General features: G+C 55.5%; 1 protein-coding gene across 1 annotated transcript; it reads left to right on the top strand.

Annotated features, from left to right (window-relative positions):
• Window positions 1–2,560: 2,560 nt before the first annotated feature.
• On the top strand, window positions 2,561–18,626 carry GDF6 (growth differentiation factor 6). Its single transcript, XM_060035215.1, has 2 exons — window positions 2,561–2,984; window positions 17,665–18,626. The coding sequence occupies exons 1-2, from the start codon at window positions 2,561–2,563 to the stop codon at window positions 18,624–18,626; spliced, it is 1,386 nt and encodes a 461-aa protein (XP_059891198.1).
• Window positions 18,627–19,531: the final 905 nt, after the last annotated feature.

Genomic DNA, 19,531 nt, shown 5'->3' with positions numbered 1-19,531 from the left:
GGGTGACAGGTAGGCGGAAGGGGAAATGTTGCTTCTTCAAGTGAGAAAAGAGGGGTTTCGAGTTTGTGGTTTGGCAGAGTTGTGGAAGACCTGCAGAGGGGGCAGAAGGGCACAGAGGAGAGTTGTCTAAGAAAACAGCCTTGGCAGTAATACAAAACCAAACCAAAAAATGAAAAGAAGGACGAGCAGACATGCTTTGGACATAATGTTAAGTGACAAGGGGAGGGTACGACATAGCATCAAAAACAGAGACAGATTGAAAGGGGACCCATAAAGGCAAACACATTTTGGTCTCTTGTAGTGGCAAAAATCTGAAAAACAATCTTTTTGTTCAGTTCCATTTCCTTTTATGTCGTTAAGTTAGTAAAAAGCAAACTATTTTAAAGCACAGAGAGAGGAAGGAAGAAAAGGTTATGGTAAAGCAGCTTTGAGTCTAAAGTCTCAGAACTTGACAATCGTGAAACCAAAACTGGGGACATAAGTAGGCCTGGGATAAGGCCAGAAGGGACACCCATGGAGGAGATTGAGAGGAGAGAAGCTGGCTTAATAGCCCCGCGGTTAAGAGCTCAGACTCTGCAGCTGTGTGAGCTTGGGCCTCAGTTTCCCTATCTGTAAAATGGGGATAATCCAATCCTTATCTCATAAGGTTGTTTTGAAGACTAAAGGAAACAAGGTCTCTTGGGTGTTTGACATTACCTGGGGGAGGCCAGTGCCAAGACCTTAAGGAAGATCCGGAATGAAGGGAGCAAGGAAGCAAAACTGCCTCTTCCTGCAGTCAGGTGACTGGTCTCTGCAGAAGGAATGAAATAGCAAAAGGGGGAAGGGGGAAGAAAGTGAGAGGGTGGAGAGTATGGAGACTGGGAACACACACACACACACACACACACACACACAAAGCAGCGTGGGGAAGGAAATCACCTGAGAGCAAATAAAATCATAAAGAAAAGCAAAAGCAATAAAATAGGGATATTGGCTCAGAGATGATTCCTCTTTGCTGGAGAGGGAAGAGCACTGGGTCTGGAGTCTGAGCCCTAGGGTCTGTTTCTGGCTGCACATCCTCCTGGCTGAGTGTCCTTGGAAAAGTCATTTATCCCCTCTCAGACTTTGTTTAAATCTGTGAAAGTGAAAATAGGAAGGCCAACATCACAGAAGGGCTGGGGGTGATTCGAGGAGATCTTTTTACAGTTGGTGGCTGAGCACCCAATAAATGCAAGGGGAAACTCGACGTCCACAGCGTTAGGGCAAGGAGCATGGCGGTAGAGAAGCAGCCCTCCGTCTCGTCTTCCAGCCTTCAGGCCGGGGAATGAGTGAGGCAGTAGGCGGGGAAGACAGGCACGGAGAATCTGGGGACAGATAAAGGAAACTCGTGATGGGGCGAGGCTGGGCTGAAGAGAAACAGATTGGGGGAGAGCTGCAAAGGGAGGGGTCCACTGAAAGGGGAGGGGGAGTCCGGGGAGGGAGAGGGTGGGAAGGCCGAGAGAGATGGGAGGGCAGTGTGAGAAGAAAAGCAGGCTGGGGAAAGAGGGATTGGAATGCAGAAGGAACTTGGGGAAGGAGGAAGTATTGAAGGCGGGAGGGAAAGAAGAGAGGGAAAATGGGGATGCCGTGGAGGCGGGGGCCAGGCCGCGAGAGGGAAGAGCATCCGGGGAACAGATGGAGGAGAAAAGAATCGGCTAAATCCAGCGTCAGAAGAGGTTGGGGACTGCGAGAAGAGAGGCTGGGGCCTTCAGGAGAGCGCAGCAGCTTTTAGCATCCATCCAGACTCTTAAGACTTGTGGCCTTTGCCTGACCTCGAGGGTCGGGAACAGACGCCCTGTCTTTGTGGAGAGCGGTACCCCACCGAGAGAATGCGGCTGTTCTGGGCAGGGCCCTACGCCTGGCGCGCGGCGAGGCTTCCCTGGCCCTGGGCTGGCCCTTGAGGGGAGCGATCGACTGGCCTGGAGGTTGGGGCCGAGGAAGGAAGGTACCACCGCCCGGAGCCGGCGCGCAGTCGGCTGCTGAGGCGCCTGTTCCGAGCTGTCCCTGGGGGGCGCCGCCGCCGCTTCCCTCCTCCGGGGCCGCACGCTCCCAGCAAAGTGGAGGAGGCTGGGGAAGACCGAGAGCCTGCGGAGCGCTACGGAGGGACCGAGCTTCGAACAGTGCTAGGGGGCCTCTGGCGCTGCGGATGCCCCTGGCTTCCTCGCTGCCGGGCGGCCTCGCCCGCCTACCCCTGCCCGGCGCTCCTGGCCCGCTCTGCGCGCACCGCCTGGCAACCCCGCGTGCGTCCCGCGGGGGCGCTGCGTCCCCCTGCCACCCCGGCCCACAGCGGCCCCTCTCCCCCACACCTCCTGCCCGCACCACCCGGCCTCTCCTCCCACCCTCGGCTCCCTTCCCCTCCCTCCCCTCTCCTCCCTCCCCTCCCGGCGAGGGGCGGGAGGGGGCGTGGCAGGGCCGGGGTTTGTGTGGCTGGGACCCGGCTCCTCGCACTCCGAGTCCGCCCGAGGAGCCGGGCCCCGGCCGCTGTCCAGCCGCTCCGCGCCCCTCGCGACCCGCGCCGCCGCCTCTCGGGGACCCGCTCGCCATGGATACCCCCAGGGTCCTGCTCTCGGCCGTCTTCCTCATCAGTTTCCTGTGGGATTTGCCCGGTTTCCAGCAAGCTTCCATCTCATCCTCCTCGTCGTCCACCCAGCTGGGCTCCGCCAAGGGAATGCGAAGCCGCAAGGAAGGGAAGATGCCGCGGGCGTCGCGAGAGAGTGCCACGGCTCGGGCGCCCCTGGGGCGGCAGGAGCCACAGCCGAGGCCGCAGGAGGAGCCCCGGCGGCGGCCGCCACAGCAGCCCGAAGCTCAGGAGCCTCCGGGCAGGGGCCCGCGCGTGGTGCCCCACGAGTACATGCTGTCAATCTACAGGACTTACTCCATTGCCGAGAAGTTGGGCATCAATGCCAGCTTTTTCCAGTCTTCCAAGTCGGCTAATACGATCACTAGCTTTGTAGACAGGGGACTAGGTAAGTGGCAAGACGCCCGACTCCTTTCTCCCTGGAGCTCCGCAGCCAGGGCACAGCTCCGGCTCTGGCAGGAGGCTGCATTTGTGAATTCCCTTCTCGTTCTGGATACCTCCCCCTTTCTTTTCTTAAACAGTTTTTCTCAAGCCTGAGTAAGTTTCCGAATGCGGCTGCAGATTTTATTCCAGTATGCAATCCTCCCTGCCTCGCTTTCTTCTTTCCCTTCCTTCCTTTCTCTCTCCCTTCCTTCCTTCTTCCTCTTGCCTTTTGCAGAAAGGAGCGTGGCGGCTGCACGTCTGGTGGCTGGTGGAGGAAGCGTGGAGGGCGGGAGGTGGCGGGCAAATGACCGGGGCTGGAGAGGGGTCGCGACGGGGACTGGGAACCCGTGGCAAGGGGTCACTGGTTGTACCGGGTGCGCGGTCCAAGGCCGGGCTGCCGTGGGGGACCGAGCGGCTCAGGGGCCTGAGTGAGCGCTGGAAAGCCCCGAGCTCCCATCCGCTCCGGGAAAAGCCGGCAGAAGAGACTTCCACGGTCGAAGAAGCAAGTCCGCGATTGGCGTCTGGCAGTGCCCTGGCCCAGCCGCTGCCCGGGTACCCGGCTCGTCCCCGCGCTGGACGTGGGGATGGTCAGCCGCGTAGGAACCCCGCGCCCTCGGGCTTTTTTTTTTTTGCTCCTGCAGCGCGCTCTCGGCCACTCCGGGGCCTCAACAGAGTCATTTCTGCAGAGGCAGCGGCAGCAACTGGCAGGGCGGGCCGAGGGCAGGGGCAAGTGAGCTGAATTTGGGGGTTTGTTGGTACTTAGCTCACACGGGTGCCTGGGTGTGCTCGTTCACCTTTCTGAGCCAGGCAACTCTCCTGTCTCTGCGCTTCTACCGGGGGCCCCGTCTTTGGTCCCCTCTGTGGGCGCGGGTGCATGTGTGGGAGTCTGCGGAAACCCCTGCGCCCCCTCCTTGCCACCTGCGTTGGTCTGCAGCCTTGGAGAGAACCTCGCGCTGCAGGCGCCGGGAACTCAGTTCCTAAAGAGAAGAGACAATACCGTAGAAGGAGGCAGTAAGGAAGGGAGAAAAAGCAAAGGAAGGGCAAACGGGAGGTAGGGGACGAGAAGAAAGGACGGAGGAGATAAAAGAGATTTGGGCATCTATCCACTCCGCCACCCTGCCCGGACTTAGCTCCTCGACTCGGACGCCTTCCCTGCCTCCCACTTCCAGGTCAGTGAAAGGGGGGGGGGGAGTCGCCCAGGAACCGGCGAGCACGGGGGTTCGGACTGGGAGGGCTGCTCTGCCCCGACTGCCTTGGGGGCACTTGCACGCCCTCGAAGCTTTACGGAGCAGGCTAACGGCCCCGAGCCTCGGACTCTTCCCAGGCTTCAGCCCCCGAGCCCCCTCCCTTGCAGCCGCCTTCCTTGCGGGCATGGGTCTTGCCCACGCTCGGTTCGCGGCTGCAGCCCGAGGTCAGCGAGGTTCACGAGCTGCTGAAAAGTCTGGGCGGCAAATTAACGCCAGGTATTTTATGGTGATTTTACAACTGCTAAAGTCACCCTGGCAAATACAAGTGGCTTCTTCGTACCGCTGCACCTGGGGCCCCGGCCGCCCCGCTGCCAGCGCAGCTCGCCTTCTCCCCACCTCCACCCCTTTCCCTGCCTCTGTTGTTTCTCTCCTTCCAAATCTTCTGTTTATCATTCGCCTTCTCTAATACCATAATCGAAGGCTACCCTAGACTTGCCTAGTCGAGAGAGTAAGGAAGCACAGAGAAAAGTACTCTGGAGGCCTTTCCCCAAGGGAAGAAATCCCGCAGGCCCAGGGTGGCGGGCGGTTGGGCGCGCATTTTCTTCTCCCCACGGGAAGGGGCCAGAACCTCCGCCCCTCCCCCAAGCGGACACCCCCTAACTCGTAAGCTGCGCCCTGTGAGTTTGGCACGGGACCAAGGGACCCTGCGGGCGGCTGGGAGGCGTCTACCGAAGCCTGCGGCGTTGGGGCAAGTGTGGGAGGTCTCTGGGGGCTCCAGGTCCGACGCAGAGGCTGGCTCGCTTCACTCTGGCTCGCGCTGCAGCAGCCTGTCCGCGGGCACCGCGCTGGGCGCCCCCGGGGCGCCGGAGGTAGGGAGGGGACTGGCTGCGCGCCCAGGTTGGGGGGGTGGGCCCTCAGTTCCCGAGCCAAGCTCTCTAGGCTAGCCGAACCGAGATCCAGACGTCCGGCTTCCACTCCCGAACGCGGTCCCCCGCCGGAGGAGGCGCGTCGTGACCACCTGGACCGCAGCTTCAAAGGCGCGGTCTCCTCCACGCCCTCCGGTTCCCAGAAAACGCGAAGAAAGGTAGTTAGTTGACCGCGAAGGCTGTGCGGCTGGTAGCACGCCGCGCTGGGGCGAAGGAGTGCGAAGGAGTGCGAAGCCGCGGGCTGGAGGGCGCGCGCAGAGGAGGGGGTATGTTGCGGGCCACAGCACAAGCTTGATAAAGGGAAAGCCTCACTTTCTCTCTCACTGATTTTGATTTGATGTGTCACCGGCGGTGACCTCGGGCTGGACCTTCCGGGGCTTGCTTAGCATCGGGCCCCTGATTGGAGTGTTTCAACTCAGCGATCTAATTGAGGGTTCATGTCATAACACATCAAATGCTGTCTAGTCTCCCGTGATGGAAGGGACCCGCCAGCCGCGCATCCCGACTCCTGGCGAGGACTTCCGCCCCTCTCACGTGGGGACTCTTAAACCGCGCCAGACCTTCCAGCATCCCCTCCCCCAGCCGTGGAAGGCAGGACAAGGAGGTAAGAGCGGCGGCCAGCTGAGAGCTGGGCCAGCCGCGTTAACTTGGCGCCTTGCCTCGGGGATGTTTAAATCGCCGTCGAGTGTGGCAGGCTTGGCTTCGAGAAGCAGGGGTCCCTCAGGGGGAGGAGCAAAGAAAACGGAAGGAGTCCTGAAATCCTCTCGTGAGGCATGAACTACTTACGTACAGTACAGTATTTGTAAAAAGCCTTCCTCACCCGGGGACCCCGGAACCCTAGAAATGACACCTACAGCTTGCGTTTAAGAGAGGGAGAGCGGGGTAAACTCTGTCCATTGTGAATGAATGAAGAGCGCTTTAGGTCTATAAAGACTGCGTGTTCTGATGCCTCAGCCCGTGCCTCCTTCTCCCAAGCCCCATGAGGAGGACACCTTATTGCAAGTTTAAAAGAAAAAAAGTGTCCCCCCTTTCGGTTCGCTCTCCAAACAACTAGGGGTAATCATAATAACTAAGATATATTGACATGTTGAGCACTTACTGTGTACCAAGTACTGGGCTAACATTTGTTACATGAATTATTTCATTTAATTTTAACAACACCCCCAACCACCGGGAAGAAAGTGCTACAGTCCCTGTTTTACAGGTCAATTAAGGAAGACAGAGAGGTTAAGCAAATTGTTCAAGGTCACACAGCTAGTGAGAGCTGAAGCACATATCCAGTTCTAGCCCCTGCATATTTACCTATGGCACTACATGGGTAGGGTGAGGGTGAGGAGGTTTCTAGAGGATGGTGGCAAGACGCAGAAATGGAAGAAGTTGACAGATTTCTCACCCCGTCTAATATTCCTCTGTGATCTCTTAAGACCCAGTTAGGAGTTGGAGTGAAACTTTGGATTCAGGGGTCTAAAACTGTGCTGTGCCTTGCTTCTTCTTTGTACTCCCTGTAAAACGCACAAACTACCTTATCCTTGACCTTTAAAAATGCCTCCATATTGTGCTTTCAAGATGATTTTGGATCCATAAAGATGAGAAAGTGTGTGAATGTTTGTGTTGGTGCAGTCATAGGATCAGGATGGACCAGGCTGGATATAGAGAAATTACAGTTAGCACATGATAGAACTCATTACAAGACCACGAGTACAGGAGGCTTGGATCTCTAACCCTGGGGCCCTGGAAAGGCAGACAATGAGAACTCCTATGAATTCAACATGGCTGTAAGATAGAGGGGGAGGGAGAGAGAAGCAAAACTTGGACTTTAGTTTATGTAGTGAGAAGCGCCACGTTATTCCAACAAGGGAGAACAAAAAAGCCTCTTAAGGATGAAGAAACCAAAATGAATCTAAGAATATTGCTGTGAGTTAGGTTTCCAGATGATTTTGAAATAAGAATTCTCTTTAAATATTTGTTGTTATTGTTACAATAGCACTCTCAGAAAGGAGGCAGCAGGGAACAGATAAAAAACAAAAACACCAAAACACACACACACACACACACACACACACACACACACACACAAACCCAAACGAGATCGGAACATCCTTGAGGAATTTGACACCCTAGAAATGAACCTCGGGAGAGTTTGCCGCGGATTGTTTGTTGGCTTCTAGGTTTACCTTCTGGGTCGCGATTGCCAAGGGGGCAGGGCAGGACAGCTAACGGGGAGGACATTCTAAGAGCGGCATAGTTCCTTCCTGATTGAAGTTCGTCTGGTGTGGCATGTTTATGCAAAACAGCGTGTTTCTGGGTGGACCTGGGCCGCAGAGTAGTGCAATCAACGCAGTGGTGCTTTTGCCCGGACCCTGTTGTCATTGGCAAACGGAAAATGAAATATAAGCAGGGAAGCATTTTAATGGGGACGGAGGGAATTCACAACTGTTAATTATTTGGTGACCTTGTATTCGATTTGTTTGAGTCCCTTATAAAAACACTAATGCAGACCAGACGGCCAAGTGAGGAAGCCGGCAGAAGTTTCCAATCTAGGCTTTATTTCCCCGGAAAGAGGGAACAGCCTTGGGAAAGGATTGCTGAGCTTTTAAGTACGTGCGTGTGAGGACGCGCCGGTGTGAGCACCGCGCGGGGTTTGCGTCGCCGTCCAGGTTCAGGATCCTGCTGAAACCTGGTGAACTGGCAGGTCCTATAAGAATCCCGGGGTAAGGGAAGGAAGCCTTAAACCAGAAGTTTGTTCTGCTCTTCAGGTTGGAATGATTAAAACATTTTTCAGGCCACAAACCAAACCCTTAGCCATTGGCTTGTTGTTAAATAGCAGTTAATGTCACTCCCACCCCTAAGGCCTTAAGGGTTGCCTTACAAAGGCTTCCTTAGCACCTAGTGTCTTCTGCAGCGAGAGTGCAAGAAGCGCCGGAATTCTGGGGCGGGCTTCCTTGGCAGGGGAGACTAATCTGAGAAGGACACTGAGCTTTTTCCTGGCGCGGGAGGCTCTCGAGCTCTGGGAGTTTGCGCGGTAGAGTTGCTGGTGGGGGAGGGGATCGAAAAACGTGCTCAAACATCCTTGTCGTTTCTGCACATTAAAAAAAAAAAAAAAAATTACCTAAGCCACAACCCACGACAGGCCTTGGGAATCCCTTCCCGCGCAAACTGAATCAAGACCTGAAACCTCCCCCTTACGACCAGAGGGGATGCGTGTCGCCTGGACCCGCGGGGAACGCAGAGCGTTGCATTGATGGAGGCCCTAGTGCAACTCGCTTTTTCCCAGCTGGAGTTCTCGGGGTTCTGGCGGCTCACCTCCTTGAAATTGCTGACGTCTTCCTGGGGCGGCGTGGGGAGAGGGAGAAGGGAACTGAACAGAGAGGTGCGGGAAAGATGGTTTGATAGAAATAGGGCAGAACGAAAACTTTCGTTTCCTGCCGGGACTTCTGCTTGCATCAAACGACCCAGAGCAAATTCACAATAATCCCTGGGGACTTTTGAGTAAAGTGAAGGACAGTAGTTCGATAACTCTTAGGGTAGGGAATAACCCTGGTCAAGCGATGCTCTCTGGACCCGGGAAGGGCTCCGAACCGAGGCCGCGAGGTGTGGCAAACAGGAATGTGGATCCGCAGCGCCACTTCCTTGCTTGGCATCTACTACCTCCCTCAAGCCCCCATCCCCCGCCCTTAAAGCCTGGCTGTTTATTTTTAAGCTCAATGTCGGTTAAATGGTGTCTCCTGTTTACAGGAATTAAATAGGTCCTCGTCGGCCTAATGGGTTCCAGGGTTGCTGTTCCTTGCCCTCCAGGACAGTCCATTAACGCTGCTGGGGGCCGAGGGTTGGGTGCGCTGGGAGTGGGCGGGCGGCGCTGACCAGCGTTAGCAGAGAGGCGCGCGCTGCGCAGCGAGCGGCCCGGGCGCCTGGGGGCGGGGCAGGGTTTAGGGACCCTATAGTGGGCTTGCAGTGGAGAAGAAGGGCGGGCCTCTGGCCCCGGCTGGCGCGGGTCTGGCTGCTGGAGCGGAGGGGAAAGCAAGAGCAGAGGGTTGGCTTTGGGGTCTGTCAGGGCTGGTTTACCCGTCCCCCTTACCCCCTAAATAACGTAGGAACCGAAGAGAACCCGTGCGCCTGTTTTGCAAATCTGGCTTCCAGGCAAGTTGGTCCAGTTCCGATCCCACTTCCCAGCTGACCGCCGCTCCCACGCCCAGTGGGGAGGGAAATTGAACGATGCTAGACTATGGCCCATAGCTACCACCACGAATCTTATTTTGCTAGGACGTTGTTTCGGGAGTCAGCCCGAAGTGAACACAGTGGAGCTGAGTTGCCGCGATCCCTTGCTCAGAAGCTGCGTCCGGCCCAGCACTTTAAAGAACACATCACTGAGGTTTCTCCTGCGCGGGACCCCTTGACACCGAGGGTCCAATATCCTGACCACACGCCAGTCTGAGCCCGTCTCCCCACCTGCAACCTCAGAACCGGTCGGGGAGGGGAAACAACATAAAATGGGAACCTTTTCTTCTACTTTTCATCTCCAAGCTCTCAAGTCAAAAGCCTGCGATCATGTTCTAGCCCGAAGGGCGGTTTCAGGGCTGTGATACCCTCCCCGCTGGGCCTGGGTTGCTCCCCTGGACTCCCAGGTGACCCTACAGGTCGACATTGCAGGGAGGGCGACCTTGGGTAAATCAACCAGGTCCGGGCCCTGCTCCAGAGGTTCCAAGAGAAGGCAGCAACCTGCGGGGATGCCGCAACCACGGACGCCAGGCACAGGCTGCTTGGCTGCGGCGGAAAGGTGGGGAGAGAGGCTCCAGCGTGAGGGGTGTCACCGGCTTCTATTTGGATTTCATCTGCAGTGGTGTCAAATTAAGATTTGGGCCACTGTGGTCAAGAGCCCAGGGTGGGATGCCAGTGAAAAGAGTCGCCTGGTGAAGTGTCCTTGATCTGGGCTTTGCGTCTCTGTCTCTTGAGCCCCTGAGAGGCCATGAGAGTTCGCACCAAGTGCATGGAAACTACTTTGTCAATGAATCTGTTTCGTCCTAGAAAGAAAAAAGGAGTCTCTCGGAGGCGACTTCGGACTCCTGCTGGGGGTGCCCAGCACCCAGAGCTCAGAGTCGAGGGCTGGCCCCTCTCCTGCCAGAGAGCTGCGTTACTGAAGGCTGTGCTGTGGCTCCCTAGGAGCGTGGAGTTGTTCCCAGTCGGGTGGAAATCGGGGTTCCCCTTCTCTCCCCCTCCCAGCCTCACTGGTTTGCCGCTGGCTGAGTCAGAACTTGCTGTGGGAACTTTGAGGTTTCTCTGTGGGATCCAGGCAGGCCACCAGACTCGATGAATTCTGTGTGGTTCGCAAGCCCAGGCTCGAGACAGGGAGGAAGGTAGGGATCCGCCAGGCTTTGGAAAGTGGGTGGAAAAGTCCTCTGTGGAGGACTTCCCTCGGGCCTTTCTGGTCTTTGAAAGGAGGAAAGAAGCTGGGAAATTCAGGACAAGCTATTGGGGCAAACACTGGGGAAGCCAAGAGACCTAGAAAGAAGTGGGGCGGTGACTGTATGGTGGGAGGGGCTTCTGTGGGACTGCGATGCCGCCGCCCCTGACACCGCAGCCCGAGGGGTCATTCACTGCTACCGCCCTGCTCTCCTCCACCCTGCAGGCTAAAAAACATAGGGAACACACACACCCGCACCCTACAATGGCTCCGTGGACAGTTCCTGCCCATGAGGATGCCAGTGGAGAAGTGGGACAGGTGGGGCAAGGAGATCAGCCACCAGGCCTCTCGGGGCTGCGGCTGCCCGGAGCCAAAGGAGTTCACACATGGGCTAACCCCAGAGGAGGGACCCTGCAAGGAGGGCCCTGTCCTTGACGAGGTTCTGGCTGGAGGTCGTTTGTTGACTTGGCATTGTGGGAGGGACCAGAGCAATGGATAAGGCCTGGGGAATGAGAAGGAGCAAGCTGATGGGGGTGAAGCTGAAACCCCTATGGGCCTGGCCCTTTGCTGGAAGCCCTTGCTTCTCTCTTAACCCCTCTGTCCAGCACCTTTCCTCCACTCACTTCTGCAGATCCTGTGGAAAGAACTGAATTGCATCTCCTCAAAGAAGGCCAAGAGGAGGACACGTGTATCTTCCCCCTACCTGGCTGTAGGTAGTTACAGTAATATTGGCTGCATTCACTGGACGCTTCTGTCTGTCATGGACAGCCTGCTCTGGTTACCTCGACTCTGATCTTTACAATGACTCTGCAAAGTGGGGGTCATTCTCCCATTTTCCAGATGAGATATATGAGGCTGGGAAAGATTATGTGACCCAGTCCATCCAAGGCCACCCAGCCAATAAGTTACAGGGCAGGACTCAAATCTATGCCTCTCACACTCAGGACTCCTATGCTCATTCCATGTTGTCGGTAGTAACTAACATTTGCACACATCTTCAGATGTCTTTCCTACTCTATCTCATTTGCCACCCTTCCCTCAGTGACTTTGAGCTGGCCTTATATTCTCATTTTGCAGATGAGAAAATTGTTTCCTTGGAAATCTACTTCAAAAGTCCAGTTGTTGGCATCCCTTCTATTCTGCTGATTAGGAAGTGATTGACACTTGGAGATCAGGGATTGATGCCCTCCCCAAATTCATAGGCAGCATGAAAGAACTGGAGCCTTCTCAGGGTTTCTACCAGACACAAAGATCAGGGTCTGGGATGTCCAGGGTGGTGGCACAGATACTGGAACCAGACTACTCCATCTACCTCTATCTTGGGCAAGTTACCTTGAGCTCTCTGTGTTTTAGTTTTGTGATCCGTAACATAATAATGATATCTTTTCTTTTTTCCATAGGTCGTTTTGAAGCTTAAACGACTTATTATAAGTTTAGAATTTAGATCATGCCCAGCACATAGTAAGGACTTAGCCCAGTGTTTGCTGTGATGAGCATACTGGATGTCAGCAGAAACACCCCAGAAAGGGTGAATTGTGTGGGTGGGGTCCTGATTCTGCACCTCAGGGCGTTGCTCAGCAGTTTGCAAGACTCAGATCTCAGTGGAGGCAGGGCGCAGGACAAGAGTACAGGGCGATGCCCAGAAGATCACTGTCCCAGAAGAGGGTCATAGTTGGAGCACAAATTACTCAGAGACCTTCATACCTCAGAGGAGACAGGGCTGGTGGCTCATTTTTACTCACCCAGTACACCTGACTCTATTTCCAACTTGTGGACTTTGTGGCACCTCAGGGCACCCTCAGGGCTGAGGGACCTGAGAAGAAGTGACTCCAAACCTAGCTATGAATTCCCCGCTCGGAGGTCTTCTTACTTCCAGTAAAGGAAAAAAGAATTCCTGGCAGAACCCAGCTCCCTTTGTGTCGACGGCGTTGGTGATGGACGTGTGTCTGGTGCCCTCCCTCCCTCTTTGCTCCACCGCCAAAGGAGAACCCTGTGAGAGGGGCGTGGCCTCAGGTCTGAGGGCCTCGGTTGGAATAAAGACCTTCAAATAGTGTCCCTGCCAAGCTGCAAGTCATTGGGCAAGTGAAGACGCCTCTTGGAGCCCGCTATAAGAGTGTAACAGTCACCTATAAAAGAGTGTAACAGTACGACGGGCCTCGGACACTCTCGGTGAGGATTCGCGGACGGAGGCCACCCAACCCCCAGCACAAAAGCACGCCCAGAAGCATTCAGAGATGCTTTTGAGGATGGGGGAAAGGCTGAGCTGCAGACATCTGGAGTTTCCTTTGCGAAGACGGGTGATTATACGCCCCTCCTCCATTCCCACCTAGGGGAGTAGGGGTGGGAGAGCCACGTTTCATCTCGGCTTTCTGAGCCGCAGCCCTTCGCTGGAGGATGTGCCTTCGGAGGACGTGCGGCGGGACGCGTGGTGGGGCGGCGGGTGGAGGCGTGTGGGGCCCGGCCAGGCGCCCACGAGTGGCCGCTCAGGTCACGGCGAATTCAGAGGACGCGAGCGGAACACGCGCTTAGCAGCATTGGGGAGCCCAGGGTCTGGGCGCGAAGGGCCTTGGGGGTTGGGCGAGCTGGAGCTCCGGGGAGCCGGAGCTCGGGGGAGCCCTCGGGGCCAGCGAGTGACACACAGTTCAACCAGGACTCTCAAGAGGGACCTCAAGCTGCGTACGTATCTCAAGACGTCTTGGGGAACATGCAGTGCGCGGCCTTTCCGCCCCAAACCGAAGGACGATTCGGGTTTTCGGAAGCCATCTGCAGGGGGGCGCGGGGGAGCCGCCCCCAGCTGGAGGAGCGCGTGTGGGCGGCGAGGCTCGGGTCCTGCCGCTGAGCAACCCTCACCCTTACGCCGCCTTCCCGGGGCGCGGTTCCTGGGGTGTCCGGACTTAGGCGCCGCGGGCATCCTTTTCTTTACGATCTGGTGTTTGCTTCTTAGCTTCCTCCAGCCACGTAGCTTTCTAAGCCAGTTTCCTCATTTAAAGTGGGCGTGATAGTCCCTACGTTGAAGTGATTCGTTCTCGTTCCCTTATTTGCTTTCCTTTTAAATTTTTATTTTATTTTTTAATCAATTCCACACCAAATGTATATGTTTGAGGTGCTCCTAACCTTCAACCGACTTGCCCTTAACTCAAAAAAGGCTGACCTATTTATGAAGAATTTTCTTCAAATATGAAGGTGGTTTGTTCTCTTCTCTCCGTCCCTCCTTCCTCTGCCCACCCACCAGAGCAAGCTGAAAAGCACAAATCCAGCGATTAAAACTTGAGGGGTCGCTCTGTCTAATACTCAGCAAACCCTGAATTAACCTGGGTGTCAGCCAAGCTGTAACAGACCAGGTTGATACAGATAAAAAGCAAAAAAAGATAGCTCTCATGATTTATTACTGATCAATTTCAAGGCCTGAAGCGTAAGATTGACCTTCCAGGATGCAAGAAGGCGCCACCTACAGATTCTGAAATGAAAACTACCTGTTTCTAGGCAAGAGGATGGGAGAGAGTGTCACTTGATGACATCAGCTCTCCTCTATACAGGACTTAATGGGAGAGGAGGCTTGTGGGAGAAGGTGTGAAGAACTGGCTTCGTACCCACGGATGGCCATGGCGGCAGGGCCAGGCCTTGTGATGCCAGGTCAGCAGGCAAAGTGTCTGCAGGGTCACAGTGGATGGTGTGTGCACTCCCCAGGTTGGATGCCTCCTCTGGGCTATTTCTGTGACGCATGCCTCCAGAGCAGGTCCAGACAGGTGGAGAATGTGGTCCGTAGGGGAGCTGCACAGAGTAGCCGCACTCATGCGTTAGAGGTTCTGGAGACCCAGTGAGAGAGACTACGTGTGGCTGAAAGAGTGAAAAAATGTGGAGGTGGCTGTGAGGGGCCGGAAGGAACAGGGAGCGATAGGGACCTGGTTCTGGTGAGCATTGCCTTAGATCCTGTCTTGGGCCCAGTGCTTTGGGGCCCTAGGGCCCTGTTTTGTTCTCACCTCCCGTGGTGCCCTCCCCACTTGGTGGGGAATCTGAAGAGTCAATGAAATGTGCTTATCTAGATTTGTGGTTCTTATAGCGGGGTCCCCAACCAGCAGAATCAACATCTCCTGGGAACTGAGGAGAAATGCAAATTCTGGGCTCTGCTACAAACCTCTGGGGCTCAAGAGAATTTGCATGTCTAACAAGTTCCTATGTAATGCTGATGATGCAGATTTAGGGACCACTGCAGGTTCACTGGCTTTGAGAGCTACTGCTCTAGTCTGGTACCTGAGCCACAGAGTGCTTGCTCAAATAGCCCTGAGCCCACTTCCAGGGCCTGGGCAGCTTCTTCTTTGGGTCTGTCCTCCTAAGGGTGTGTCACATCGCTGATGTGTGCCCCTGTAGCCTGGGAAGCTTGGAGCTGTGGGCAAGGGTGTCCACATCCACGCAGGTAAGACCCCTCGAACTGTGGAATGGAGCCGGGATGGGAAGAAAAGAGAGCAGGATACAGACTGAAGCCTCATTTGCACTTTTCCCCCCCAGCCCTGGAAAGAGTAGGAGCAGGGTAATCTTGCTAGAAAAATCATGCGAAATCCCAAGGCTGCAGAACCAGTGGAGCCCTCTTTTTACAGATGCTTTCCTTTGTTTTGACCACTCTCGAGGACTAGAGAAATGTGACTCAGCTGTGCACACCATTTATTAGCCCACACTTTAAAAAAAAGAATGAAAACAACAGCAGGCTGATTTCTCCGTGTTGCATGAGAGAGAAATAAATAAATCATCCTTTACACCTGCCTAATGCTCTCCGACCAGTGACAGACTGTCTCAAGAGTTATATAAGCAGAGATGGAAATGATTTCCTAAAGAAGCCCAGGTTTTATTCCTAGCAAGCCCTGAAAATACAGTTGGGACTGTATCCTCCACGCCTTGTACCGTGGTCACTCCTGGTTGCCTCAGCTCCAGGACTTGGACTCTAATGGACAGGCAGTGGGGTTTACAGGCTAAATGCTCCAACTCTGAAATTAAACGGACCTAGGTTTGGGTCCCAATACCACCATTTATTCGTTGTGAGACTTTGGTCATTATTTTCTCCAAGCCTTGGTTTTCCTATCTGTAAAATTGGAACAATATGAGTACCTACCTTGCAGAACTGATCTGTGCTCATAGATAAAGGATGAAAAATATGTCAGCCCTCACGACATTTAGCTGGTGCAGCAAGTGCCTTAGGTTTCTCCCTCTCACCACATCCTCAGTTTTGGGGGGGAGAGAAATATGAGAGCCAGGAAAGTGAAGCCTCAGGCAATAGGTCCAGAGATCTGGGTGGTGGTTGAATGTTGTCAGACACAGGTTTCTTTAAAGGAGGAGAAGAAAGTGTGCTGAATTCCCACTGATTTTAATGTGCCCTGGTCGGTTTGAAGGTCTTGGCTTCCATAAATCAACCGCCTCCAGCAGCTTTTCCCTTTTCACCTCTCTAACCCTTCCCACAGCTCCGTCTCAGGTCGGGACTTGTGTGTTAGAGTGAGGCAGCCGCCCGGCGGTCAGCCCAGAGTGGGAACTGGGTGTGGCTGAGGCCCAGATCCAGTGCCCTGGGGCTACATCTGGACAGGCAGTGAGGGTCGGACCTGGGACCCGGTGACACTTTTACTATTGAAATCTACCCAAACTTTACTAGCTTCTGGGGAAAGCTAGGGGCTTTGGGGATTTTTGTATTTGCTGGGTTGTAAATATTTTATGAGAAGGCAGCCCAAGAAAATCTGGTTAGCTTTCCGCCTTGCACACTGAAGTGGGGTTGGCTTCATGCACAAATGTGTCAAAAAAGAAGTCCAGTCCGGTTTTGCCTGGGTCCCCAAGAATTCATCTTGGATTTAAAGCCTGTTATTGTTCCCCCTCCATGTGTCCCCATTCTTTCTCTCAGTGGTAACCAAAAATTTTATCTTCAGGGTTAGTTGCAAAGCAAGAAGATTTCAGATTGGGTGGGTGGGGGAGGGGAGAATGTCACTGCATGTGTGTGTGTGTGTGTGTGTGTGTGTGTGTGTGTGTGTGTGTGTGGCTCTGGTTTTCTCCTTACTGATATATTTATTTCTCATTGGCTGCAGGATCTTCTCAATGGATAGATGCCTTGTGTTTGTGTTGGTTCATTTGCCCCTCTGCAGACTTCTGAAAGCCTCCCTGCTCTTTTGTTTGTTAAGTGGCTGATGAATTTTAGAAAGAAAGAAATCACATTGCAGCTCCTCATTGTGTCAACTTCGTCCTGGGCCTAAACGCACCAGCAAAACTGCCTGCTGGGCGGCATCTTCTCCCAGACCCGCGGGTCTCAACTAGGGCTGCACCTCCAAGTCAACTTGGAGCTTAAAAAAACCAAAGCTAACGAACCGCAACAAAAGTCCAATATCCAGGCCCCGTCCTCAGATATTGATTCAGTTGACTGAAGCATACCCTGGCGCTGGTAATTTCAAAATTCTCTAGGTGGTAGACTGAGAATGACTGCTCTAGATGTTTCCCGCTTACTGACCAGCGTGTATCCTAGGTCGAGCAGGCCTGTAGCCGTTGCGGTGAGCCAGATGGACAGGACAGGGTTCTAGCTCCTATGGGCTGTTGGAGAGGGGCGGGCTGATGCTGGGAAAGACAGACCACTAAGGAGACAAATATAAACGAGGTCATTGTAGATAGTGCTAAGTGCCGTGAAGATAATAAACCAGGGTCCCGTGATAGTGACCGAGGGAGGCTACTTTAGATCCGGGTGGTCGAGCATGGTCTTTCGGAGGAGGTGACATTTGAACCGAGACGTGAATGATGAGAATGAGCCAGCCGAGAGGAGGTCTGGGGGAATGCGGGCCGGGCTGCGACCACAAAGGGCACATTAGTGGTTACATAGGCTCCTGGGGGAAAACCCGGGAGGCCGCCGCCGCGGCCGCCACTCCAGCAGCCACCGACTTCCGCCCAGGGAGTCCCGGGCTGAAGGGGAGGAGGGGGCCGCCCTGGTGCCCTCCCCTTCTTTGCCGCGCACCGCCGGGCGGGGAGGTGGGGTGGTCAGCCCCGGGCGGGCCGAGCTGGGCCTCTACCGGCCTGTCCCGTTCCCTCCCCGCCCTTTTCCTCCCAGGGGCGGCCGCGGAGCACCGGGCTGATCTCCCTCTTAAGTGAAACTGACTGTAATTATTTTTTATCTCGCAGACGATCTCTCGCACACTCCTCTCCGGAGACAGAAGTATTTGTTTGATGTGTCCACGCTCTCAGACAAAGAAGAGCTGGTGGGCGCGGAGCTGCGGCTCTTTCGCCAGGCGCCCGCAGCGCCCTGGGGGCCGCCGGCCGGGCCGCTCCAAGTGCAGCTCTTCCCCTGCCTGTCGCCCCTGCTGCTGGACGCGCGGACCCTGGACCCGCAGGGGGCGCCCCGGCCCGGCTGGGAAGTCTTCGACGTGTGGCAGGTCCTGCGCCACCAACCCCGGGAGCAGCTGTGCTTGGAGCTTCGGGTCGCGTGGGGCGAGCAGGGAGCCGGCGAGGCCGAGGCGCGCGCGCCGGGGCTCCAGCAGCCACCGCCCCCGGACCTGCGGAGTCTGGGCTTCGGCCGGAGGGTGCGGACCCCCCAGGAGCGCGCCCTGCTCGTGGTGTTCACCCGATCCCAGCGCAAGAACCTGTTCGCCGAGATGCGCGAGCAGCTGGGCTCGGCCGAGGTTGCGGGCCCGGGCGCGGGCGCCGAGGGGTCGTGGCCGCCGCCGTCGGGCACCCCAGACGCCGGGTCTTGGCTGCCCTCGCCCGGCCGCCGGCGGCGGCGCACAGCTTTCGCCAGCCGCCACGGCAAAAGGCACGGGAAGAAGTCGAGGCTGCGCTGCAGCAAGAAGCCCCTGCACGTGAACTTCAAGGAGCTGGGCTGGGACGACTGGATTATCGCGCCCCTGGAGTACGAGGCCTACCACTGCGAAGGCGTGTGCGACTTCCCGTTGCGCTCGCACCTGGAGCCCACCAACCACGCCATCATCCAGACGCTGATGAACTCCATGGACCCCGGCTCTACCCCGCCCAGCTGCTGCGTGCCCACCAAACTGACTCCCATCAGCATCCTGTACATCGACGCGGGCAATAACGTGGTCTACAAGCAGTACGAGGACATGGTGGTGGAGTCCTGCGGCTGCAGGTAGCGGCGCCTTCCCTGCCGCCTTGGCCCGGGACCGCTGGGGAGGCCTGACTGCAGAGGGGCGGAGGAGGAGCTAGCCTTGGACGAGGCAGAGAGTGGGGCAACAGCCTGGGCTTTCAGCCGGGTGGGAGACCAGGGAGTTCCGCCTTTCCAGAACCTTCCACCTGCCAGCCCAGAGGGAGCGACGGATTTTCACACCTTGCCCGGCCACCCTGGAAAAACAAGCCAAGGAGGATTTCTTTAGTTTTTTTCTTTATCATTGTGGCTTTGGATTTCCTTGTGTGTCTCCCAGGTTTTGATGGGAGGTGAGGGCAGGGGAGATGCATACCTGGTTCTCAACTGCTCCAAGGATTGAAAAATTAATAGTTTAAGAAGGGAAACTGGGGGGAAGAATCACCTTTGAGCACATCTCGGTCTGACTGTTTGCTACCTGTGTAAAGAAGGTGGGGTCTTTCTGGCCATGTCGTAGCCTGTGCCTTGTCCCCTCGCCCTTCCCCCCAACAGAAAGTGTTAAGGTAGAGAAATAGGAAAGCCAGGAGGGGTCCTGCCTTTAGAAGAGCTTTGCAAGAGGTGGGCCCAAGCGGGCCTTTTCCCGCTTGATCGTATACCCAGCTCTGCCCTGGCCTCTGTCCGCATAGGGAAGTGGCAACCTGCATCTCACTCCAGGGGGCTCAGGTCACTGCCATTACTATTGCTTTTTCTGGGGGAAAAGGGAGCTGGTATGGATGGAATGACAAGAATGAGTTCGAGTGGAACCCCTTAAAGGATAATGAGAAACCACAAGGCTTGCCTGTGAGGGACTGACACAGAGGTGCCTTAGCCCAGGCTGGAGGGAACCTGTGGAAAAGCCCTTCCTCAAGTCTGTTTCTCATTGATTTCTTTGAACAGAATTTGCCAAAATTCAGACAT

Source organism: Delphinus delphis, chromosome 17 (assembly GCF_949987515.2).
Source record: "Delphinus delphis chromosome 17, mDelDel1.2, whole genome shotgun sequence".
In the NCBI taxonomy this organism is placed as follows: domain Eukaryota; kingdom Metazoa; phylum Chordata; class Mammalia; order Artiodactyla; family Delphinidae; genus Delphinus; species Delphinus delphis.
The sequence above is the reverse complement of the archived record's forward strand: the minus strand, read 5'-3'. Positions and strand labels throughout refer to the sequence as shown.